This window comes from Apteryx rowi, unplaced genomic scaffold, assembly GCF_003343035.1.
Source record: "Apteryx rowi isolate R43461 unplaced genomic scaffold, aptRow1 scaffold_72, whole genome shotgun sequence".
Classification (NCBI taxonomy): domain Eukaryota; kingdom Metazoa; phylum Chordata; class Aves; order Apterygiformes; family Apterygidae; genus Apteryx; species Apteryx rowi.
Genome location: NW_020451005.1, coordinates 2,551,024 through 2,577,347, shown reverse-complemented (window position 1 = coordinate 2,577,347; position 26,324 = coordinate 2,551,024). Strand labels below are relative to the sequence as shown.

At 35.8% G+C, this 26,324-nt stretch overlaps 1 protein-coding gene across 1 annotated transcript in view; it reads left to right on the top strand.

Moving 5' to 3' along the window:
- Nucleotides 1–26,324, top strand: part of HHIP (hedgehog interacting protein) — a 73,560-nt gene that overhangs the window by 33,254 nt on the left and 13,982 nt on the right. Inside the window, exons 5-11 of the mRNA XM_026087533.1 lie at nt 17,930–18,081; nt 18,512–18,685; nt 20,095–20,238; nt 21,142–21,263; nt 23,299–23,422; nt 24,154–24,284; nt 25,176–25,257. Of these exons, the coding sequence (XP_025943318.1) occupies nt 17,930–18,081; nt 18,512–18,685; nt 20,095–20,238; nt 21,142–21,263; nt 23,299–23,422; nt 24,154–24,284; nt 25,176–25,257 (929 nt within the window). The remainder of the gene's footprint in view (nt 1–17,929; nt 18,082–18,511; nt 18,686–20,094; nt 20,239–21,141; nt 21,264–23,298; nt 23,423–24,153; nt 24,285–25,175; nt 25,258–26,324) is intronic.

Sequence of the window (26,324 nt, the reverse complement as noted above, 5' to 3'; positions counted from 1 at the left end):
GCTGGCTCCTCTCTCTCTCTCTTAGGCATTTTTGTATTTTTTCAAAAACTGATATTCAGATGAGATTTGCAAGTGTATAGAACTTCATAACAATTCAGAAGTAACAGACGCTGTCGACTCAATGGCTGTGAATTGCACATGTGCATAGAACCTCACCTCTGAGCAGAACACCACTTTCACTGAAGAGCACCTTTTAGGGGGTTGATTTTTAGAACTCTTAATCACTGCTATAACCAGACACTTAAGACTTGAATATTTATTATATACATAAGGCATTAAATATTTATGGTTGATTTATAGCTTGGCTTAGGATGTTATTTTTAAATAAGCCATATAAAATACCTTCAATCCTGTCCATTCAGACACTCATGAGGCAGACTCCAAAATCATGAAATGGGCTTAAAAGCCATGCATTTAAAAAAATCCATTTGGGAACAGGGSGAATAGAAATTCTCTGCCTTCTTACTTTTCTGAAAACATTTGATTTGTGTTCTCAAGCTTCTTCCAGCAATCATGAAGACTAAAAGTTTTAGATTTAAAAAAGGAAAGATGAAAACCTACTGAAATGTTTTATTCTATTAACCAGCGTTCAAAAAACCTTCTATACTTTGCAAGATTTGTAATATAATCACAAGCATTGGCTTACACTATATAGTTAGATAAGTACACACATCTAAGTAGCTGAAAATTCCAGAAAATATTGGAATATTAGTTGTAATTTACAGAAGACTGGATTGCTGAGGTTCTGTGGCGTGTCTTCAAATGCTTGAGCCCACATTCATTCCGTACACTCAGCTCTGATGAAGATCATAAGAGTTCTTCATGTAGTGAGACTGTGCAAAGAGACCATATGAGCAGAGAATAGGGGAACCTGCTGCTTTTCTGGAGAGTATTTGTTTTGTTTTAAGCGTCATAAGGGAAAGGACAATTTTCATATTGTACTTGTTACATTTCACATGTCCCTGGGAGATTTTCCTCTATCAGTTCCAAGAATGAATAATTGCAAGGAAACATTTGTGAGTTTATGAATTTGTAGAGGAAGTGAATTAACCACTTTTTAAATATGTTTAGGCAGTTTCATTTGTATTCTCCAGTTATAACAAATTGGGTATAGCCTGTCACTTTTTTTCCAGTAGTTATTGTTCTTTTTCTTTTTCTCTTAAGGGAATATGATTTCTGTAGCTCAGTGAAGCAGTTTTAATTCTTACATACCGTGCATTTCTAAAGAAGAAATTATATTTTTGTTAGCTATTTTACTTTTCAGGAAATCCATTCAGTACTGAAGTATAGATTGCAAATGGGTGAATTCCTTTTTTTTTAGGTAATACAAAATTTTGGCATTCAAAGCATTTCTAGAGGGAAGCATTTATGAAGGAATAATGAATCAACGTATCACAACATTCTGAGAACACTAGGCATTTTTTCTGCTCTGAATAACTGCCACATTTAGGTAATCTCTATTCAAATCCAGAAGTTACCTTGAGCACCATTTAAAATGTGTGCTCAAGTCTTCCAAAAAATTTAAAAAATCACTAATAATGAGTAATGTTTACATAATTTTCAAATTTATATTAAGTAATGCAATCTAATATCTAAAAGAGTTAGCATTTAGTCTTTAGGATTAAATTGGCCCAGCTCATCTGTGTACTGCCTATTTCCAAAAGATGAATAGAAATGAAAGGTATAACTCCAGTGGAAGATGATTTCAATAAAAAATGAATTCAACCGGTACATTTTCGTCTAGATCAAAAGTATGTTCAGGACAAAGGAGTTTGATGAGCCAGTCATGCCATGGAGAAGAAAGAGCACAGATGGTTTGGGGAAGGGAACCATGTCTCACCACCATCTCTCCCCCTCCTTCTTGGAGTGGGGAGACTGCTCAGACAGCACTGGCCTACACAATGGGCAAGAAACAGAAAAAGCAAAACTATGCACTCCACAGAGTGGAGCAAGACTTATTTCATATGAAATACAACTTCGTCAGCATCTAAGTATGTTCTTTGCATTTGCTTTTGCTTAGAATTCTGAACTAACATAAATATAAGGCTAAGATTTTCAAATGTGAGTTAGTATTTCAGTGGGCACCTTGAGACTAGCTTTCAGGAAATACTGATCACCCCTTCTGTAACCCTTATGTACCTTCCAGTTGTTTTAAGTTAAACCTTAAAAATATGGAACTGTTTTGGGAAATGTCCCTTAATGCTTAACATCTCAAAGCAAGAGCAACAAAAAATGAGCCCATGGCTATTCTGACACATTTTTTTAAAGTCTGGGTGATTATAAGAAGCTTTTGCAGGTCAAACTGTGATAAGTGGGCATATATCGCATGGAGGGGAATACTGTTTCCTGACTAAAATAACTATGATAATGCTTATTTCTTATTAAAGAGAGCAGTACTGAAACTGTTCAGGTATGATTCTTTTCTTTTGTGAGCACACAGACTTTATCAAAACTGGACTGAAACTTTGGTTATTACAGATGCTCACATTTTTGACAAATTGCTACTGCTGTACTCTTAGCATTCCTGGCCTGATATTTTTTTCAAACAACTTACAAAGATGGCTTAACTTCAGAGAGGTTTTCTTAATGGAATCCATTCCACCCAGAAGGTGTTCTCTGTAACAAATGGGAAACATCACTAAATTTAACCCAAAGTTTGAGCAATGGAAAGCCACATAGATGATGTCAGACATTACAAATATTATTTGTACTTGGTAGTTTACTTCAAGGGAAATTATGAGAATGACATCATAACGATGACTATTTTTATTAGTGTTTTCTCTCTGAAACTCTAGACTTACAGCTTTTAAAATGCTGTACCTGTTATCCTCTTCTAACACTCTTGGTGATTTTATTTCTTATTTGTAAAAGATATTAATATGTAAAAATGCCATAGATACTATCAGATCTTGTTCCACTCATTTCACATGTCAAATATTTTTGGCCAAAATATTATATTATATTATTTAATGCTCATAAAAGATAGGAAATGATCACATCTTCTTTTAAATTAATTGCTGCTTGGGTTGACCTATGAACCTATAAACTCTGCTGGAACAGTTGTAGTCAAATTTCTTTATAACAATTTCTTGCTATGGAAATGAATTATGCTCATGAAGGGGTGCTCACCAGCCCAGGAACTAGTGATATGTTTCTTCAGTCAGCAGAGGCAAATCATCTGCCATAGCTCTAGAAACACCCAAAATCTGCAGAACCAGTGTAGCTTTATTTTACAGCAAGAACACAGTAATCCAGGGTTGCACAAATGTTTTTCGACAAGGTCTACTGGGTAATTTTGCTGAGGACCACTTACCAAGAAGTATTGTCCCAGCTCCAGCTCTGAAGGGCCACCCAGGCATTGCTTGTTATCTTCACAGCTGGGGAGGGCAGTAGCCAAAGAGACCATAGAACAGTGAGTATCTCCCACAGCAAGGTAAGAAACATCATTTGTCCAGGTCCAATCAAAGGGAATCCCTACAGCAATATTGTGAGCGTCAGCAAGGGACTAGATGTGCTGATTCAAGTCAGAACAGACCCCATACCTAAAATCTGGTGGGCGGCACAGCAGCCTAAAGGCTGTCTTTTGTAGAGAATTCCTCTCCCTATTTTTTGAAGTTCCCAGCACTGGGCTGCGTTCCTTGGTTCTTTGCTGAGGACAAGATTAGGCCATCATACCAGCTAGAGTCAAATCTCCSTAACAGGATCTGTTGAAGTCTTTATCTCATGACCATATTAGTGTATTTCTCCAAATACTAATGTCCCATCAGCAATATGTTTGTAGTTAACCTCAAAGGCAATGGAATTATCAAAGTGCTTTTGGTCGAGCATGTTCTTATGTGTTTCATGTACTGGAACCTCTGTTTATCTAAGAAAACTCAATACTGTACTCTAATGGAGTCTTCGTATGAATGCATTACCTTGATATGCAAAAACCAGGGAGGGATTAGATATATATAATCACTGACAACCCTGTGTTTAGGGCTCTAACTACTGGAGTGAAATGATGAATTTGCAGTCTCAACTTCTACTTAAAAACACATAAGTGTATGATTAGCCTCAGTAAGCAAAGGCAAGGTTGAAAATGTGACTCCTATGGCTGAGATCAAACATTACTGATAAAGCAGCTGTAGTGGTTTGAGAAGTTACCCCCTCTCAGTGTTCTTTATCATTCCCCTGCTTCGGCTTGCTTGATTTGCATATTCTAAGGCTTAAATAGATGTGTAAGTGCTCCCAATCCATTTCAGTGCAAAGTGAATAAAGTCCAGCAAATAACGAAGGGGTGGTACCTTCATATCATCCTATGGATTTTTGCCTTAAGAGAATCTGACAATATTTTGGGTAAAYGATAAGTATTTGAGTTCACAGTCATCCCAAAGCAAGAGGTCTAGATAGTTTCAATGACATCATTCATCTCAACACTGAAAGAAAGATAGTTCTGAGACTGATTTGCAGAGCTCTTCTAAACAGAATTACACCACCATATAATGGGCATACGTGGCAAAGAATGCTGCCCTAATGAACCACACATGTAAATAGTTTTCAGGATAAAAATGAACACATTATCCATAACAGATAATAAACAGCTAATTGTTATATCACACATATCACATCAATTAATGCAGATACGCTTATTAAACCTCTTTTATATAGATGACCTATACTAGAGCATTCTGTTTTATCAAGGATTCAAAGGGATTAGACTTTAATTTGTTATTTTAGTATACCATACCTTTAAATTGTTGACATATAAGCTGTATAAATAGAAACACTATAAATCTCTTAAAAAAATGTACCATAAATTTTTTATGTATGACCTTTAAGTAACAGCAGTCTGTTGCATAACTCTGCAGGGGAAGTCACATGGTGGAAACCTCATATTTCCTTAAATTTATGGTTGTTTCTTGGTGGTCTGAAAGACTTTTTTTTTTTTTTTAAGTTCCCTTTCAAAGTCGTAATCTTAGTAAATTGTTTAATGTTTGGTCTAATGCAGGTCAATGTAAGTTCTTATTTAGATGTATAATAGGAAATATATAATGTCAGATACCAACAAAGCCTGGCTAATAACGTCAGGGATACCAGTGTTGAGTTTCATTATAATGATGCCTTTAGCTGCATAACCACCACATTAGCTACAGACCATAAAGAAATATTTATGAAATCTCAGGGTCAGATTCATTAAAAGAAAAGTCTCAATTTTTCCCAGTCACACTTTTTTTTTTTTAATAGGAAGCATTTTTGATTGTTAAAATCCCTCATCACCTTTGTATCAGATCTCATTTACTGACACCAAAGGATGTGTATAAAGTCTAAAAGGGAGAGAATCAGCTGCCACATGTTATCCCGTTTTAGTACTAGAAAAAGTCAGCGGAGGTTCTGCACATGCTTAAGTACTTTCTGAATTAGGGCCTTATGAAACAAGATTTTATATTCAGGTAATGATCATTTTCATTACTTGGAGGAAATTTGACTCTTTCCTGCACCAAAGGAGTTTGGTTTATATTCGGAACAGTGTTATCAGCATCAATGGAAAAAGTCTGCTTCAAGTTAAAATATGCAAGTGAATATAAGTTGCGTGAAAAACAACAAGAAATTATTATGGGTTTTCCAACTCCATCAAAATCCTCATGATCCAAAACAGCAATTTACAGTGCTTGGCAGAATAAAAATTATACCCCACTCAGAAATGTCAATATTTAAAATACGTGGTACAACCATAATTTAACAAGATCTTTAAAAAACACAGGCACATACATGAAATGCACATTTTTCAAAACTTTTCCCAACATTGGAAATGAATATCCTACGCATAACAATATTAACTAACTCTATACAATAAATGTAAACTGTTCTTTTAGGTAGTTGCAACACCATCTATTTAAGCCTTAGGATATGCAAATCAAGCATGTGTGCACTGTTTATGTCCACTTATTTTCCTCTTTTGAGACTACGAAAAAGAATTAAATTTGATTAGAATTTAAACTACAGGGACAAGCAACTTTGTGTTCACCTAAATACTGGATCCATGTTTATGTTTATATGTGTGATTATATGCATAACACATAAGCATAAACAACTTGGAAAATTCAAGCCTTGCACAGTCATAAATTCTCACCTGAAAGGGAAATGTGCACATGTTCTGTAGTAGATGCAAATGAAAGCAATGTTTCATGCACAGTCTAGCAAAATACAAATTAATATTATTCAGTTCTACACTGAGGCTGAAAGAGGTGCTGATAGTTCATTTCCAAAGAACAAGGAATTGATTTAATAAGAAATGGTTATGATAGAAGTAATACCATCAATTCATATATTCATAGTCTACAGGTTAGCAAGCACAGAACTCAATCCTGATGGTGTGCTCGAACTTGCAGTTGTAATGAGCTATTTTCAAGCTGCTATTCATACCTCTGGTTTGCCTTCTTTTTCAGATAGCCCATGCCAACCTGAATTTAATCCATCAGTCAAAGATATGCAATGGTATGCGATTAGTGTGTTGATAACATTTTATTCCGTAGACTTTGATCATCCTGTCCAAAGATCTCAGGTGCTATGCAGGTTAAATACATACTAAGAAAGGACTGAAAATAAAARAATCAAAATGGCCACTTTAATTTTCCATTTCTTTTTGGATTGTGCCTCCCAGATAAGCACTAAAACAATGAATACAGCTTAAATAAATGTCTTCACCAGTGTTTAACTGTGATAAGAATATGCCTGCTCAGGTGTGGCAAAAATGTGCTGAAAAATAAAGGAAGATCAAGATAGAATAACAGTTTACCATCATCAAATGAGCATTGCTCAGTTAAGGAACAGGTTATCTGTATAATGAATGGCCTTGAACCTGGAACAGGGTTAATCCAGGATTTTGACAGAGTTGCAAGAATGGCGAACCTTTTATCTTCTCAGTAACTTTCTTAAAAAGAGCATTTAGAGACTGAACATCAAGAGAAAGGACAATAATACCAAAGGCTACTCTTGAGAAGAAGTCAAACGAGCACCAAAAAGAGAGTCTGGAGCGATTCCCTGTCCATACAAGGCATTCATCAGCCTCACAAATAACTGAAAAATCAGCACTGCTGGGGCTTTCACAATTAGATGAGGGTGTCAAGGGAGAGGCAAAAATCCATCCCGCAGGCAGCGAGTCTCAGGAACCTCAGAATGCTGGCAATGGCTTTGTTAGAAACCAGAGAGCCTTCCCATGCCAGGAACAGACACTAAAAACTCAGACAGTTAATGCAAGAACAGGATAGAAAGGAGTGAGAATATTCTGCAATTTTGAAAACATACTCTCACCAACTGTGGACTGAAAGGTTCTCAGGATGGGCCAAACGAAATATTCCATTTCAGTGCTGACATTCTTTTAACTAAAACAATTTTTGAACTGAAAGTAACCCACTGAAATATCCAAATAACCCAAATTCCCAATTTTACAAATATTAGAACTGGATGTTTCAACAATTTCAAAACTTTTTTTTTTTTCAAAAATACAACATGTGTCAGAAGCAAACCCTCCTTTCTATCAGGGAAAGCTGTAGCTTAGACAAATCAGCATTTTCAAATACAGTCTTTATTCAGAAAGCTCCTGGTCAGTCCTTGTGAAGATATTTTTCATACCAATTTACTGGTTGTCTTAGGAAAAATGAATTCTGAAGTTCTAAGTCTGCAGCAGCTATTGACGCACACAAACATATTCCTCTAATTATTCCATATGCATGCAATGCCTCACCCTATTTCATTTTTATAACTGTGCATGCTCAACGCATTCCTTCTCTGCAATGTCCAAAACTATCTTTGCATTCTCAACAAGAAACATATTTCTCATTCACACATCTTGGGCCAAACCCAGATGGTATTAGTTTCCTACAAGGGTATTTCCTGTATGTCTGAATTGTCAACACGGCTGTGGATTGCCATCATTCTCCTCTTATATACAGATTCTAGTCATGAAGAGCAAACCGTATATCCTCTACCACCCCGTTTTTTTCCATTTGGCACATTTCATAAAAATATTCATGTCTGTCTTCAAATTATTAATATTTTTTCACAATTTTAGGTGAGAGGTTAAGACAAGATCTGTATAAGTGATCCACAAAATGCCTGAGTATTTTAGCTTCCTCTTTTGTTCACAAAATGTTCATGCAAAAATCTAGATTTCTCTAGATTTATTTATTCCTTGTGTTCACGTAGCTGCCAAATTACGTATATTTTTAAGACTTATTGAAAGAACTCGAATTATTGGATTACTTGGGTCAGTATTTGAAATCTGAGCTGTCGCTTAACTGCAACTGTTTGGGCAAATCRCACGATGTTTCTTCTGCCCTCAAACTGGCTGAACAGCTCAGCAGGCACCCTTAAAGGTGCCCCGGCATCTACAGAGTGACATTGTGAAAAATAAGCAGACAATATCAGAGCTTTTTCCTTCTCAGCTCCCATTCAGGGTTTTTTTTTCAGAAATATGAAGWCGCTGGAATTTAAATATATTTTTGACCTAGGTACCAGATGTGATGTGATGTGCACGCACAGTTTTTGTTACAAATGATGCAATAATAGCATTTTCTGGCTTTTCTAGCTGCCTTTGYGTCAGGGCTCCAACAAGTGCAGTGCTTATGTTTCAAGCAGTTTGATTTCAGGTAACACATACTCTTCCAACACTAGTTCTCACAAGTGGAAGCTTAAAATTCAACATCACATGCTGGACTCCTGAATTTATTTTCTGTTTGCATTTGTGCCAATAATATGAGATTGATTACTGTTTTTGACAATTGAACAGACAAAGAACAGGTATAAACAATTTTAAAATTGGAGTAAACAGACATAACAGCTGCCTCGCCTTCATACAGTAGATCTGTTGTATTTGTTATGGCAAAACATTGAAAAATACTTACAGAGCTTCTAAGAGTACCAATTCTGGGTTTGCTATGTTTAGCATAATCATCTCTTAAAAAAACAGTACCACATGCAACCAGCATTTGCTTTGGAGATATGACACATCATTATCAAAACTATGCTGAATGCTGATGCTAAATATAAGTTGAAATACATCTCTCCATGCATCCAGATTTCAGCAGTTCGAAAGTTCTTTGGATATTAGGGAACTAAAGAGCATTTGGTTTATCTCTAAAATTTGCACACACATTCTTTGGCAAATGAAAAACGGTGATGTGTTTCCATCTTTCTGTGCCTTCGGGCAAGGCTCAGACTCTAGGTGGTGGCTCTGTCTTAAGGAGAGAATCCCAGACAAGGTCATAGGTCGAATATAAGCATCAACTACAGCTAAGCTTTCATATGCTTCCTGTCTCTATCACATGTTTTTAAGTCACCTGAACTTTTATCTTTCAAATTATCTCTCACTTCCCCACCAAAAACCATTCAGATAATAAGACTTTCCAGTTTCTAAAAATAAGAAGGAAAGGAAATTTTAAATAGCTTGCAGAAAACATTTTACAAGCTTTGTTAAATAGCTTCAAAGCCTTAATGACTAAAGGTAGAAATTTGCTAAAGCAATAACCTTCATTGAAGAGGAATGCCTTTGCATTTTACAGTGAAGATTAGTATCTGTTTGATAAGCCACTGAAATCACTCTTCCCTTAAAACAGTGTGTTTTAAGAGTGACAGAGCCAGGCTCATAATGGTCCACAGTTGAATCTGGGTTATGTTGCAGATACAAATGATTACCGTAGCAATGCACTGGGGAAAAAACACAAATGGCATGGACTGAATGAAGCGACTCTAGCACTTTATTTCACTCTGGCAAAAGGTGCCTTGATTAAGGTGTGCATTTTTGTGGCAACTGTTTCAAGATGCAGAGTGCTGGCAACATTGCTGTATCACTTGTTGGGCAAGCTTCAGTGTCTGTTAGCATACAGACAATAGTAAAGACATGGGAACTCATCTAAGTGGAAATCTTTCACTTTTTCCTCCAAGTTGGGTGTGGGTTGCTCGGAAACTTCTACCCCCCCCCCAATATTTAAATACATATCCCATGTGAATGTAACACTCCCTTTACAACCAGAAAGGCAAGTACTTGCTTTCAGAGACAACTGTTCCCTACCAAGAGCTGAAGGAGAAAGGCAGACTGTTTGCAAGAGAGAGTAATGCCATCAGGGCATCTTTCCATTTGCATTTCTCTTTTTGAAACTAGGTATTTTTTAATGCCTACAATTAGACAGATCAACATTTCTGGTTTTAATTTAATGCAGAGAGTATGATAATTACTGTTATTCTGTTCTGAATTATATCCCTAAATTTCCATATAAAGTGGTCATGGTAAAACAGCATGAATTTGTTTTCAATTATTGGAGTATAGAATTTGTTGTAGGTTGGTTCATTTTACATAAGCACTGTCAAATTTGCTATGTGTCACCATACATCCTTTTTTTTGTCCCTCTCTCAGCACAAGTCCTACAGTTCATTTTAAAGTTTTATAGATTTTTTTATGGACATTCATGAAAAGTCTCACTTTAGTAGTCTAGGGATATCTTTGCACCRTAGTAAGATTTTTTTTCATGGCATATTTTTTATTTTTAAGTAATGATAAAAGCAGCAGTGATTTGCTGAAATGTCATGCCATTTAAAGCAACTTACATATTGAATTATAATCCTTAACAAACTCTTCTGACAACTCTCTGCTGTTAGATACTGTTTTAAAGAAAAAGAAAGATTTTATGAAACATGCTGTTGAGAAATAAAGATATGTTTTAGATACATAGCCAAAGAATGAAAGCATGAGAAAACCGAAGTAGACAATCTGAGAGTACCATAGGCAAATCAGAGCACTGACAGAACTGTAAATCACTAAATGAGATTAATTTGTATTATTTGTGTCTCTACATAAAAACAATGTTACATAGCATTAAAATAGCATCCAATTAAAAAATTGAATCACTCTTTTCTGACTGATACAAATAAGAGGTAAAGTCACAGTTTTGGTGAATGAAAAAGGGTTTATTARTCTCTTGTTAACGGGCCATGTATTTGTGAATGTTAATGTAATGTAGCCTGTTCTCTCTTGGGCATCAGCTGAGCCAGTTTTACTGGACTACTCACTGAGACACAGTATTAAAATTTGCCTTTATCACAGAAGTGGCATGGAAAGGTGGGTAAGGCCTAAAAGCTCCCAAAGGAAGGAGAACAAACACAAAGGTTTGTCTATTCTCCCTATTAATGAGGGATTTTCATGGTCAGTAAATTTCTTAACACTTACTGCATTCTCCTTCACTTGAAGGAAGCTTTATCACTTTCCTAGAAAGATATTTCTACAACACAACAGACCTCAAACCAGTGCAGCTGGAAGGCTGTCAGGAGAAGACAGTCTATGGTGGAAGAATACTGAAAAGTATAGGAGAGCAGAGAAGCCAAATAAATAAATAAATAAATAAATAAATAATGGCCAGCAAGTGGAGGAGAGCCAGGGAAATAAGAAGGAATATGCTTATTTTTTGCCTTCCCTTAGTGGCCTCCGCTGGTGAACCACTCACTAAATTGCTGGTGGAATGTAAAGCTTCCTAGAAAATAAATCCAGCTGGGGACAGAGGTGGAATCACCACCTGTGTTCCCAGAGGATAAATCCTGCTTACAGCTCAAGAGGCCTCTGTGGTGTAGGGAAGTGTGTAATTCACACCTTCTTGAGCCAGCTTTACTGAATGCAATAATCATCTGGTCTTTATTTGAATCTCCCTCTTCCGGGACTGATTTCCACTGTCTTCTGTTATTCCAATTCTCCTAAAGTAGTACAGTACATAAAGTTTCTCAGTCCAGATGCAGACCTCACATGGGCTCATGGCCACCTCCTTGCAAGCACACTCACAGTTGTATATCACTCTGCCCAAAACCTCTCAATTATTGGCTGGCTCTTGGCAGTCTCAAAGCTTTTAGTTGCTTCTAACCAATAATTGGGAGGGCTGTCAAAGCAGGATTCATGTCGTATTGGATGAGTGTGAAGGAGGCMAGCTGTGGGTTTGTGTTGGGTTGGTATCTGCATTTATAAGTTTCATATACTTTCTTTAGGAGGACAGGAAGAAAGAATTGTATTATCAGGGGACAAGGATTGTCATTTGGATTAAACTAAAGACTTGCCCAGCAGAACAGCAAAATCTGGAGTTGAGGAATTAAAAAATGAATACAGAGGACTAGGACTAGAAGTGAAAGGTCCTGCATTTAGTTACTGGTATCTTCAATGGACTGTGAAGGTAAGGAAAACAAAGAACAAATTCTGAAGTGATCAAGGCCATATGAAAATTTTGTTTGCTGCAACTGAAGTGAGAAGAAAAACAGAACTAATTTTTAGGTTTTGGTGCTATTTTTAGATCCTAAAGCATTTTATTATACTTGTTCAAGCTATAGCCTCTCCAGACTTCTTCTTTTCCTGGAAAACCAATATATCCATAAGCATAATTCCAGTAAATATGTACTCTGACTTTTCTACACTTGCAGAAAAGCCCCACTCAAAATCCATGCAGAATTCTTCTTATGAATCATCTTTGTAATGCCTTTTAATAGGTCTAACTTTTGGATCCACTGGTCACTAAAGGATTGAGACTTCATTGCTTTATTGGAGAGTTGTCCTGTAAAAATTTCACTGCAGGCATCAGAGCAGACAATTTCATTTTTGTGAAAGATGCATTTTGGCCATCAATGACTTTCAGCCAAATCCTGCCCTGCACATAACTGAACAAACAACACCTCTAACTTCCGTAGGATTTGTGCTTAAATTCTAAGTAGAAAATATAGCCCTCCAAGTATTTTTCCTACTTAAATCTAATTGTAAAACATTACTGTGTCTGCAGTTATTTTTAAGTGAGGTATTAAAATAATGTATTGGTTAAATCAGTAAGAAATAGTGACTATTTAAAAATTAAACCCTTAGGTAAGTGCAAATCCATTATAAGTGAGAAGAAAATGAAGCTTTGCAATACAACAGGAGAAAGGAAATGCTTTGGAGATAGAGTCTAGTATGTATCCTATACTGAGCCATGACATCAACGTAATTATTTTTCTCTAAGGTAAATGTCTTATGTTACAAATCCTTCCCTTGCCAGAGGCCTCAAACTCCACAGATGTTCAGATAGCAAATGACTTGAGTTTTCAACACCCAAAAGGTCTATAGGAGCGCTATTCCTACGCCATACCTACAGCCCAATCAGTTTCTGGTTTTCTCGTTCTGTAATTGTTGCTCCCTTTCACCTGTCTGAGGGAAATCCTCCTTATGTTTCTCAAGATGGTTGATACAGCTCTGAAAGGCAACATGTGCCCTTGCAGCARACCTTTTGCTGGTTTCTGCTTCTGCCATAGTTAAATTTCCATTCTGCACTGGGGCCACATTTCCAAAACATGTTGATTAACCATTTACCTCTGAGAAAAATATCTGACACTGATCTTCAGCCCTGTAGTAAGATCCAGTAAAGGAAGGTTCAAATGAGCAGAGAGTCTTTTGGGATCTCCTAATTAGTAGTCTTTATCTGCAGAGTTCATATGCTACTGCCTGATAGGAGTTTTTAGATGTGCTATGACCCCTTCTCCCATATCTTTCACAAATAAAACTCCTTAAGATCCAACACATGGTGATGCATATTAGTCACAGGACTTAATACAGGGGAAATAAATGAAATTAAGGTAATACCACCTGAATAAATTACCCAGTATTTGTTGTATAATAATACATGAAACAAATAATGTAAATGCATTAGCTTAGAATTAGTATTTTATGTCAAAAATGACCTTTGAATATACATATTTTAAGCACACCCCCTTTTTAAAAAGTTGATACTCATTGTATAAAAGTGGGTCAGTCCAGACCAAAAAACTGTTAAACATAAATACCACTAGTTTATATAAGAGTGAGTGAACTGTGAAATCAATTTTAAAGGAAGACTCTGAATCTCTGTTACCTATATTGTTTGATATTAAGCTACATAAAGCAATGAAAATAAATGGAGATTTCCAGTTTTGTTTACAAAAGTGACTTATTATTAAAGTTATGTAATTAAGGGTCATGCTTAAAATATGACCTATTTTAAATGAAATAATGATAAACTTACCAGTTAAAGCATTCTCGTGGTACTCTATATTTATGATAGGAAATAATACATATATTGATGTAAGGAAATGGCAGCAGCTCTTGGTATCACTGCTGCATATGTGTTTCTGTATTATATGTATAAAGTAAACACCAACGATATACAACAGTGCACTTGGAAACGTACGGATTGAAAGTGGAGTCCAGCTCTAAGGAGTGCTTATACAAAAACAGCACTTTTCTATAAAAACCCAGTGTTTGTGTGCAACAATTATTCCCCTTAGTGTTGTTCACAATACAGAGTGGGTAATGTTGTGCAGTTATTGAAGATTTTTACAATCATGAATATATTAGATCAAAAATTCCAATGCAAAAAGATGCAATGCAAAAATTCCATACTAAAATATGTAGTCAAATTTACATACCAAATATATTTCAGTTGAGAGCACTTATTGGTAAAATAGATATTTAGGACTGGCATAATGTACCTAGCCAACAATAGAATAGAATAGAATAGAATAGAATAGAATAGAATAGAATAGAATAGAAACATTTTATGCTAAATGCATTCAGCTAACCTTTACGTAGCCTGGTGCTGATTTAAGATAATAAACATGCAATTCTGACTAAAAGATTTTCATGCTTGTGTTCCTAAATTAAATCAAATTGTTTTTTAAAGAAATGTTTTTCCTTTTACAGAACTCCTTATCTGAAGCCAATAATCTAGCACAAGGAAAATCAGTTCTTAAACAAATGTAGTATTGGTACAAAATATGCAGTTACCGTGGCTAGAAGATAAAGTGTTGAAACTATAGAGCTGCATAGGCATAGGCATCAAATGTGTGAACTTCCAGGTTTAGTCATGACAGAGATTTAACTTTGGCCCCAGTCCACAGTATATTTAGGTAATTAATACTCATTTCAACCAACCTTCATTCACTGTGTTCAACAGACACTCCAATGGAATAAGAAGATATATTTCATTCCTCTCATCCTTCCTTAGACGACAGACAAATGTTACTGGTTATTGCTTCAAATAAGGGTAGCACAGAATCTCATGCAAACTAATATGTGTCATCTACAGTTTGTTGGTGCTGGTTTCATCTAAGGGGCAACTTAGGAAGAAAAGGATGTCAATAAGTTATTAAGCTGCCAAAAGAAAGATAAGGATATTAGATACGTGGTATGTAATTCTAAAGAACTACAACAAAGGGTGTGAAGTCTGGGATGCTGTTTTCAAGTTAGACATCAAAAGTCCACTGACGAAAATTAAAAGTGAGGATTATTCTATAAGAGAAAATCTGAAATTTGGAAATTGAAGAATATATTATTATTCACTTTGACAGTATCAAAATGAATGCTCCTAAGGGATTTTGCTGGGTAATCTCTCAATTTACCCCACAACATAAGAGGCATAACACTCCAGAAAACTATATACTTTCTTGCATAATAGAGATCATTTCAAAAGCTATGGAAATTACAGCAGTGGTTACACTGGAAACAGTAAGTTTGCCTATTATTGAAGAAGATGAAAATTTACATTAAAAATTGTTTTCCAAAACCAGAAGAAATAAATATTTTAAAAATGAGCTAGATTTCTAATTGACCATAAGTCAACTAATGGCTTGATGCTACACTATTTCAGCATCTTGGAGTGATGTTTCCAAAGATTTTATTAAAAGCAACAGTAAATTGACTTTTTAGAATATAATGGGTCCAGATCACTTTGGGAAACAGAAGGTAACATGATGTTTCAGGGAGCAATAGACACATTCCACATATAAAGAAAGTAATATATTGCAATCTAAAAGAATCATGCAAAAACAGCAATTAGTAGAAATACTGGCCTGATCCAATAAATGCAATGTGCCATACTTATTACCTCAGAGCTCCCATGTTTCAGTCATTTGTCAAGTTCCTGCTTTATGTGTACTTCATTAAAAGCTCTTAATTTAGTTTTTACCTGTTTGCTCTTTCAACAACTTCACTTTCACACTGAAATGAGAGTGCTCCCATGACATAAAGTGCTAAATCAAATCTTCAGCTTAGGCACAGAACGATCTCCTCTAATACTTTCAATAACTCACCTTGAATGGCAGGCTTAGTGTGACTCACTGACATTCCTGGGCCCTTAAATGAGTTGAACTCATCTCTCAGAAGAAATAGGACTGTCTTTGTCTGGGCACAACAGAGAGAATCATTCATCAGGAATCTTTGAAATACGCCTTACTGTTCCCAAAGCAACCGATTTGCCGCCATTTGCTTCAGACTTTATCAGAGTAACTTGGTCAAAACTCTCAGAAACTCATATAATAATATCCACAAACAGTTTAGACTCAGCTGCACAATTATTTTTGGCTCATAAAGGAGAAGGAGATAGATTACCGATCCCTTCATCCACAATGACTGCAACCGATTTGGCAGCTCTAACTAGGCCTTCAAAACTAACCTCACTGATAACCCCCCAAACTAAATTTTTCTAGCAAACAAATTAGCAAATTCTGGCTGCCTCTAAATTAGGAGGATCCAGATTCCCTTGTACAAACCTCTTTGTACTGAAATCTCTTGGCCTATTTATATTTCCATTTCTGAATCAGCTTTCTCTTTGGATGTTGTGATTAAAAAAGAAGTATGGCAATCATGCTGAATTACAATAAATTAAAGCTGTGCACTTTCCCAATTAGGCCTTTTTGTGGGATATCTTTCAACAGCAAGACAGGCCCATCCATCACTCTGTATTGCAAATACATTTAAAAATCTTCATTCTCTCTTATAATTTAAAACTTCAGAATTAGTTATCATGGGTGTGGCTAGAGTTGCAAAATGTTGCCTGCTTATGGGTGCAGCTAGAGTGCTGGAATCTACAACAGTGTCACTAGCTTTGAAAGGCTGGCAAATCCTGAGTTAAACTCCAAAACAACTATCAGTTTGTGACTAATCACATATGTGAATTGAATGTGAATTGTTTATTATTTGTTTATTTCTGTGCCTCAGCTTCTCTCCTCTGTCCTACCTCAAGAGCAACAAATGAATCTAAGATACATTCTTTACTTATACAATACAGTTATATTTATATAAATACAATTTTAGCCATGGTAATACTACATATATTTTTAGAATTCAAAAGAAAAAATTGCCTTCTATTTAACTACAGAGGGTATTTGCATTGTCACRGTACATTGCATGGATTTGATGCTTAACATATAACTGTACTAATCTTTGTGGCGAACATAATAAAAGAAAGTTGTTTGGAGATTTTTCTATTTTTATTTAAAAAATAACAAAAACCTTTCCACTGAAGGGCCACATGTAAAACTATGGTTTCTCTGCAGAGAGACCAAGGCTGCTTATTACCTACAGTATACTAACTATGACGAACAGACCACCATAGTTGTGACAACTGATGTTGCTGCCTCCGGGGTAAAACAAAGGTTTACATATTACACAAGCAATTTAACTGTTTTCTAAACATATTGCCAAGACAGTGGGAGTTGGCAGCCAGCACTGTGTTTTAGGTTCTGGATACTTGGATTAGAAGTGACTGCTGATTATAGACCTTTTTATTTGTCTTCTACGAATTACAAGCAACCTAGTAACCCAGCAAAGAATTCTTCACAGCACTTAAACTTGTCTTCATGGCTTCCCAAAGATTACATACACAAATCACTCCACAAAAGTGGTGCAAGAGACTTGTGCATAGATAACTACACAAGACAATTGTCTTGTTCTAACTCTTTAAGAGTTCCCCAAAGTGAAATGTTTTATAATCCTTTTTGTGCAGTAGTCAGCAAAGAAATAAAAGAGTTTGGGCAAAGATTATCCACAAGAAAGAAACTTTTTTGGGGGGTTCCAGCTGAAACACAATAAAGAACATAATTAACTTCACAATTCTTTGTGTTTTTCATTTGACTGCAGGGAGGAGATGAAAGAGGACTGTTAAGCCTTGCATTCCATCCCAATTACAAGAAAAATGGAAAGCTGTATGTGTCTTATACCACCAACCAAGAACGGTGGGCTATTGGACCTCATGACCACATCCTTAGGGTCGTAGAATACACAGTATCCAGGTACCATTAGAAGTCTAAAATTCACAAATCCTGTATTTATCAGTGGTCTTCTTTATTTCAGTATTTCCTATTTCTAAAATGAACTATCATTAATTACTTGGGTATTTGCAGAAAAATTATTTTTGATTTTATTTCAAACAGTAGTTTTGGAACACCAGTAAGTACATGGTTTTATTCTTTTTAGGAATTCTTTTTAATTATTCTGTCATTTTTAATTATAGCTGTTTCCTACTTACTGTATATAGGCTGCAAAATAATTTTTTGTGAATGCTGGAAAATTGAAATTTCTCAGAAAATTGTTTTGACGTTTTTCTACCAAATTACAATATCCACGTCTTGAAGTATAATTTGAATGACTCAAGTTATTTTTAGAACATAAAAAACAATGATAGTGAGCTGCAAAAACTGTTTTCATATCTTTATATTGCAGGAAAAATCCACACCAAGTTGATATGAGAACACCAAGAGTGTTTTTAGAAGTAGCAGAACTACATCGAAAACACCTAGGAGGACAGCTTCTGTTTGGCCCAGATGGTTTCTTATACATTTTTCTTGGCGATGGCATGATCACTCTAGATGATATGGAGGAGATGGATGGTTTAAGGTACAAAAACTACCAATGTGTAGACTTCTGTCTGCTTTTGCACAATTCTTGGGGTCAGAATCAAAAATAATCAGCAGTTATTAGCACAGATCTTACTCACCTTTCCTATACTGCATAACCTCACTATCTTCAGTGCCTGAGTTTAGCAAGCTGCTATTTTCAGAACATTCTTACAACTGAAATATATCTCCCTGTACTTGTGTGTTATCAAACCATTTAAATATTGGAATCCTCACCAGTAGATGCAATTCTATTTAAACAGAGATTCAACTTCTTTCTCCAAATATTTTTCTACGAAAAAGACTTTATCAAGCAAATGTGCTAAAAATGTGCCTAAAGACACACACCAGAGTCAATAACAACTCTATATCACTCAGGAAAATGTCTAGAGAACAAATGAAGCAATCTTATTCTGGTTCAACTGATACAGTTTAGTCAGCTTGCTTTGGCCCTCTGTTTCATTATGCTATGCTGGGCCATTGGCCCAACATTTGCTTTAATTTAGAGAAAGTGTTGTATTGAGCCTTTACAGACCTAAAAGTAGTTGCTATGCTCAGAGGTCTCTTTGGCTCAGCAGAATAGCAGGTGCTCCTGCCTTTTGCAACAATGATATATTTAACACCAAAACCAAAGAGCAATTCTAATACTTTAATTTAAATCAATATAAAATAAGGGGGGGGGGGCTGAATTAATGATGAAGAAAAGACAGAAAAGAATCAATTTGAATATTTTGTCTATTCATGTTTGTAAAAAGAGTTTTGATGCTCTTCTATGAAATAGGGAGCTCCTCTTCCCTGCATTCTTATTTCCTTCTCCCTTCCTCCATCACTGACATGAACGTAARGCACAATGTTTTACTCTCTCCTGTTTCATGTAACAAAGAAGTTCTGATTCCTCAATGAAAATACCAACTTCTCCATTTAATCAATAACATTACTTTGAGTCTTCTTTTTTTTAAAATTAATGTACAATTAACCTTTGGAATGTACTGTCACGAGAAATCACTGAATTCAAGCACAGAATTGAAAATACTACCAAATACACTTTAGGTAAATATATAGTGAGCATATTCAGAGTTACTCTAGAGGAGACAAAGTGTAAAAGGGCTAATCACCTTATGTTTGAAGGCATAAAACAATGATGAGGTATAGACAGGAACTCTTATTAGTAAGCTGCTTCACAGAGGAATGCTGAGAGGAATTCAAGTATACACATAACAAGGCAAAATATTGGCCTAAATGAATCTTTGATAGGTTCTGCTACAATTCTTTGGACTTGCCTGTACCATACGAGTAATCTAGAGGTGATTATTCAGTAAAGTAGAACGTTCCTTTTGCTGGTTCACAGTAGTATTATATGGACTAAATATGCTTTTAAAAACCAATTATTTTATCCTCCAATTTTCTCAGTGATTTTACAGGTTCTGTTTTACGCCTTGATGTAAATACTGATCTGTGCAGTGTCCCTTATTCCATACCTCGGAGCAACCCACATTTTAATAGCACAAACCAACCTCCTGAAATTTTTGCACATGGACTTCACAGTCCAGGCCGGTAAGTAAGTTACAGTTACACTCCATTACTCTGCAGCAGATACTGTTTTCAACCAGAAATACTTTGTACAGTCTGGCAACAAAATTTTAGTAATAAAAGCACTGATGAACTTTTTAAACTTTCATTCCCCCACCTCCACACATATTTCACAGTTAGAAACAAATGGACATTGGCAAAGGGGAAGGAGAAGAGAATGCACAACTTTTAAAAGTCAAGACTGTAATGGCAGAAACAAAGTTCTGAATTTTTGTTTTTAATGGAAGATAAAACGATTAGCTTTACAAAAGAAGAGAACTTAAAGTGGAGAGTTGGTAAAAGACAGCTGAGAATGGGAATCTGAGAAGTTAGAACAGTAGAATCTTGGTGGAGGAAAAAAGGCTTGTAGAAAACAAATGAGAACATCTGGTGAAATCTAAACAATAACAAGCGGAAGAGCAACACTAACTAAACAACACACAGTTCAGCAAATTAGGTGGGTGGTAGTACTGAAGTGACATTTAAAGTCATGTTTTGAAAAAATTCAGAAATTCAAGTCATTCAGATAAAGACTTGATTCTTGCTCTTTTTTACAGTCCCAAATTTCTAGCCATATAGGTCAACTCATTTAGCACTGCTCATTTCAGGTGTTATTGAGCAGAGTACATTTTACCACTAGGAACAAATACAGAGTTTTACTCCACATTTTATAAAAAAGGGTGCAGGGATAGGAAAGGTATATAAACTCATGCATAAGAAATTGATGCGCTTTTCAGACGGCTGGGCACAGTATGAAATAGGTGCCTCAAATGAGTAGGAACCACAAAGAAACAATAATTCTTCAAAATGTTATGCTTCATACCATTAATAGAGAATTACACTTCATGAGCTCATATGTCTTATGGACTTGTACTTTTTGTTGCACAGATGTGCTGTGGATCGCCACCCAACAGATGTAAACATCAATTTAACTATACTTTGCTCAGATTCAAATGCAAAGAACAGATCTTCAGCAAGAATCTTACAAATAATAAAGGGTAAAGACTACGGTAAGTTCTAGCCAGGGTAAAGCTACTGGGAACGATAGGTTTCTCTGTCCATGGACAAATAAATGGAAAGCACAAAACAATATAGAAAGGACTGTACAGACACGATAGGTAACTTACTGCATAGACAAGATAGGCTACCTACAAAAGATAGAACTTATGAAAGATATGGTACAAGTAGATGAAAGATGCAAGATAAAACAAAATTTAGGTGAACTTTGTTCTTGTTGGTGTATTATATCATGTAAATAAGATTCAAGAAATATGCATTTCTAGTCTGTCAAAGATCTCACTGTTTGTTGCTGCATGTGATGGCTCATAAAGAAAAGATTTGGGAAAATAGGAAGTGATGGGAATGTATTCTTAGTCATTCACAAATAACCTTTTAAGATACAGAATGTAAGCCTCATGTAATGTGCCTTCTATTAATGGAAAAAATGAGATAAACAACAACTGACCAAAACCAAACAGGGAAATGACTGAACTCTGTTTAAATGTTACTAAAAATGATCAACTTAGAAAAATGAACTACACTACTAGTTCATAATAATAGACTAGTTTAGATTAGATTGCAATAGGATAAACATACTTGATTAGAAACTTATGCATTTTATGTACTCTCTGAATCAGTATGACTGTCGCTCATCATTTTTAACTTATCCTTAATGTTTAACTCTAATACTCACAAAGATTACTTGCTATTTCAGGCAAGCCAGGTGACAGCTACTCTGAGCTATCATCTGCCTTGGCTGAACATTTAACAGCTTCTAAATTGATGGTAGTAAAAGGTGGTAACATTCAAGGTGTGTAAAGGCATCAAGAAGTGACCTGTTTCCTGGAACATAGCATTTTCAGGGTTTTTTCACATCCCCTGTGTTCTCCCACCTGTGCTGTACTTGAAAGCAAAGCAGCTGTGCTGCCTAGTATAATAGTCCCAATGTGTAATGCAATTGTTCTACTTTAGTTATTGCATGTATTTTCTGTGTGCATTTTATAAAAGCCAAACCAAAGAATAATATTTGGTAAACCACTGTTCCAACGGAATTTTGACTGCATCTTTATTGCAGAGTAAACTAAGCAATATTGTGTCTATCCAGAACAGCTTGCCAATATTAATACTAGGCTGTGGGTCAAATGCTGAAATAAAAAGAGCTCATCATCTTTTTCTCCCTGATATAATTTCAACTCTTACTCTTGTAAAATAATCTGGGAAATTTTATCAAAGACTTGCAGACAGAAATCCAACTAAAAATATTCCTATAAAACAAAAAGATCTATTGGCTGTGGCTTTGATTTAAAATTACGCTGTTAGGATCTTAATTTGAGCCTGCTTTTACCCTAAGCAGTATTTTGTTTGCATAAATAGGAACATTTACATTGAAACATCCTTGATGAGATTATTTGATATGACTAAACGGTGCAGTGTAAGAGTGTAAAGAATATAAGAGCCGTCAACTACAACAGCAGCATAGACGTTTTTACCGCAAGAAGCTACAGCCAGCAGTGCTAGTGTTTTATGGGACATAACAATCATAGTGTGTTAAAAAAGTGATTTTTGAAAGGGTTTTCAAAGAATTAAATGGCTTGGAAAACAAGTTCTGCTGAAAATTAGTAGAACTTGTGCCCTTAGATATTGAAAGGACTTTTCAGTGAAAGTGGTTTTATTGTAATCATGAAGTTCAAGAGAGCTATTCTGTAGCCTGGGTTGACACATAAAAGTTAATTGCAGTAATCTCATCAACTCCAGTGAATGTAGGACCTAATCCTTATACAGTTTTATACTCCCAGCTTGTGCATGCGGAAGAGGGTAATTATAGCCTTCCCATATGATATATCTCGACCCCAATTGATTGTTTCACAAACAACCTTTATCGTAATTTTCTGATTTTCTTAACGCTTCATTTTCAGCTATGCTTCTTGAATTTGGGGGAATGTTTGAATGGAATTAAACTCTTATTTTGAAGTAATAACATTTTCATCAATGTGAATCAAAATACGAAACTGCATATGATCTAATGCTATGGTAGTTCCTTTCTAGAAAGTGAGCCTTCGCTTTTAGAATTCAAACCATTCAGCAGCGGATCACTGGTTGGTGGATTTGTCTATCGAGGCTGTCAGTCTGAAAGGCTCTATGGAAGTTATGTATTTGGAGACCGCAATGGGTAGGTATCTTATAATCTCAGTCTTTAACAAAAGTCCGTAAAACCTATATTTAGTTATCCTGTATAATAGCTGTAACAAGCTATATTTAGTTTSCTGTATAATAGAATACCAACAGTCTTGCACATTACGTCACTTTGCCAGCTTAGCACTATGACTACACAGATTAAACTCTAGATTTGGAAATGAAGTAGCACGGCTTTCTAATGAATAGCAACATACATATGTAACATATCTAATCCTTGGAAGGAAGTAGAGACAAAGACACTAACATCAAGGCTCACTTAAGATTTTAGTTCTGCAAACACTTGGATATATTATTTATATTATAATTGGAATATATGTTAATAATGGAAATGTTTGCCAGACTGGGGTCTAACTGATAAGAGATACTGAAAGCTTTCTGGGTTTTATGGAAACATCATTGACAGAGCAAAATGAATGCTTTTCAAGTGAACAGACATTGTTTTCCCATGCCAAATAGTTCAGTATTCACAAATGGCTATTTATAGGATAGCTTGAACTCAATTTGGCAATGTTTGAGTGACAGGAAGGGAAATGCTGTGCTTTTTAAGCATCTGAAAAATACAAGGCAGGAAATTGTAAGATGATGAACCACATAGATGTATCTATGGAGATATTTCCTGCAAGTGTTTACTTATTTATCTGGATGGTGAAAATTCCCTATTCAAAATGAAACATAACAATTTGCTTTATGTGTTTTTGAATACAGAAATTTTTTAACACTGCAACAGAGTCCTGTGACCAAACAGTGGCAAGAAAAACCCCTCTGTCTTGGCAACAGTGGTTCCTGTAGAGGTTTCTTTTCAGGTCCCATCTTGGGATTTGGTGAAGATGAGTCAGGTAAATAGAAAAAAAATGTTACTAAATTTTAAGTTCTATAAGTATTCACAGAATCACAGAATTGCTGAGGTTGGAAGGGACCTCTGGAGATCATCTAGTCCAACCCCCCTGCTCAAGCAGGGTCACCTAGAGCACGTTGCACAGGATCGCGTCCAGGCGTGTTTTGAATATCTCCAGAGAAGGAGACTCCACCACCTCTCTGGGCAACCTGTTCCAGTGCTCTGTCACCCTCACAGTGAAAAAGTTTTTCCTCATGTTCAGATGGAACTGCCTGTGTTTCAGTTTGTGCCCGTTGCCTCACGTCCTGTCACTGGGCACCACTGTCTGCTAAACTCTTCAAAATTATAGTAAATGTTTAAAAAGAAAAAAATCCTCAGGCTATCTCTCCTTTGCCAAAGCTGTCTATACTGCTGTCTTATCTACCCCCTACCAGCTATGCAAGAAGAACTGAGGAAAGAAAGGGTTGCTGGAAAGGGCAAGAGTCCTTACCCTCACTCACATCCCATGAACTGTGTCACTCACTATGACACAACCTGTCATATACCTGCTTTTATTCACAACATCATGGGTTTAATGGGCAAAGACACTGCATGAGCAGATGGACTACCCTCTTCCTGTTTTCCCAAATTTTATATATTTTTATCAATTCGATACAGTATGAAATAAAAAATGTTCATGATAAAGTCTCTTTCACATTTTTAGCATCAATTTGGGGAAAGTGCTTCTTTAAATTTTCAAATAGCAATTATTCTGCTGTATTTTTCTGTGGTAAGTGTTTTTAAGTTTTTTCAATTTCATCTTGCAAATAGAGCTAGATAACAATAATCATGACTTATGTGTTTGGCATCTTAGGAAAGGAGAACTAATCTATTGCATTGGTTTCCTTAACAGGTGAGATATATATATTATCAAGCAGTAAAAGTATGACACAGCCTCACAATGGAAAACTCTACAAGATCATTGACCCCAAAAGGTAAGCATTGCATTACTCACTAAAATCAATCTTTCCTTCAACAGGTTAAAAAGCAAAAGGTAACCGTAGTTCTTTCCACATAGCTTTACTTGTGTGATACTTGAATTAAAAAACAAGGGAAATTCTCAATGCAGGGGGCTTCCTAAATGCAAATGTACCATCAGCAGCAAGTGGTATAGATACTTTGAAAGTAATCACTGTCTCATAGAAACTGAATGTCAGAATGAGGTGTAGCCTGCATTAACTTCCTGAAATTCTTCATCTTTGACATTATTCTAAATGCAGGCCCCTTTCCCACCTACACTGACATTCTTTATATGGTTTCCATTAAATATGTTTAGACATATTTAAAGTAGAACCATATGGATGAGTACAGGTAAAAGATACTTCAGGTAGTTCTGAAGCAGAATGACTTGTAGCTATCACAGAGGCTATACAGTATCTACTGAAGGCAGTACAGTGGGATTCCTCCCAGTGCTACTGCTGCCTTAAATGCCACTGTGATGTGACAGCTCACAAATGAAGCTGGTTCAGAAGGTTAGTACCAGCTGACAATGCCTACCCTGTATACCGAACAGCTACTATAGAAATTAATTTGACAGTACTAGCTGGTGGAAAAGCCATCCTGGGTCAATTCCAGTCTGACAATTTCAGTTTTTCCATAAGCCCTGAGCACAAACGCACTCTTTCCCAAGCACCTCTTCTTTTCTTTCATGGGAGATACCACAAACCAAGAAGAATACAGAGCACTGAATCCTCAGTGGGTGTGAATTGTCATTGCTTACTAGTTTTCAAGATTCTTCCACACCGCTGCATTTACCTGTCTTTCTCTTGGGAGGTTTGGAGCACAAAGAAAGAATCCAAGAAAGGAAATCCTCCATCCTTGGACTGTGTGCCAAAAATACACTAAATTCTTTAACAGTTCCTAAAAATCAGCAGCTATTTCCAAAAGTCTTATGAATTCCATCCAAATGATTTATAAGATACAGAATAAATATGATCAGCATAATTATTCATACTAATTTACCAGCTGTAAAATGAGGATAAGTGAAAATTACCAAAACAGT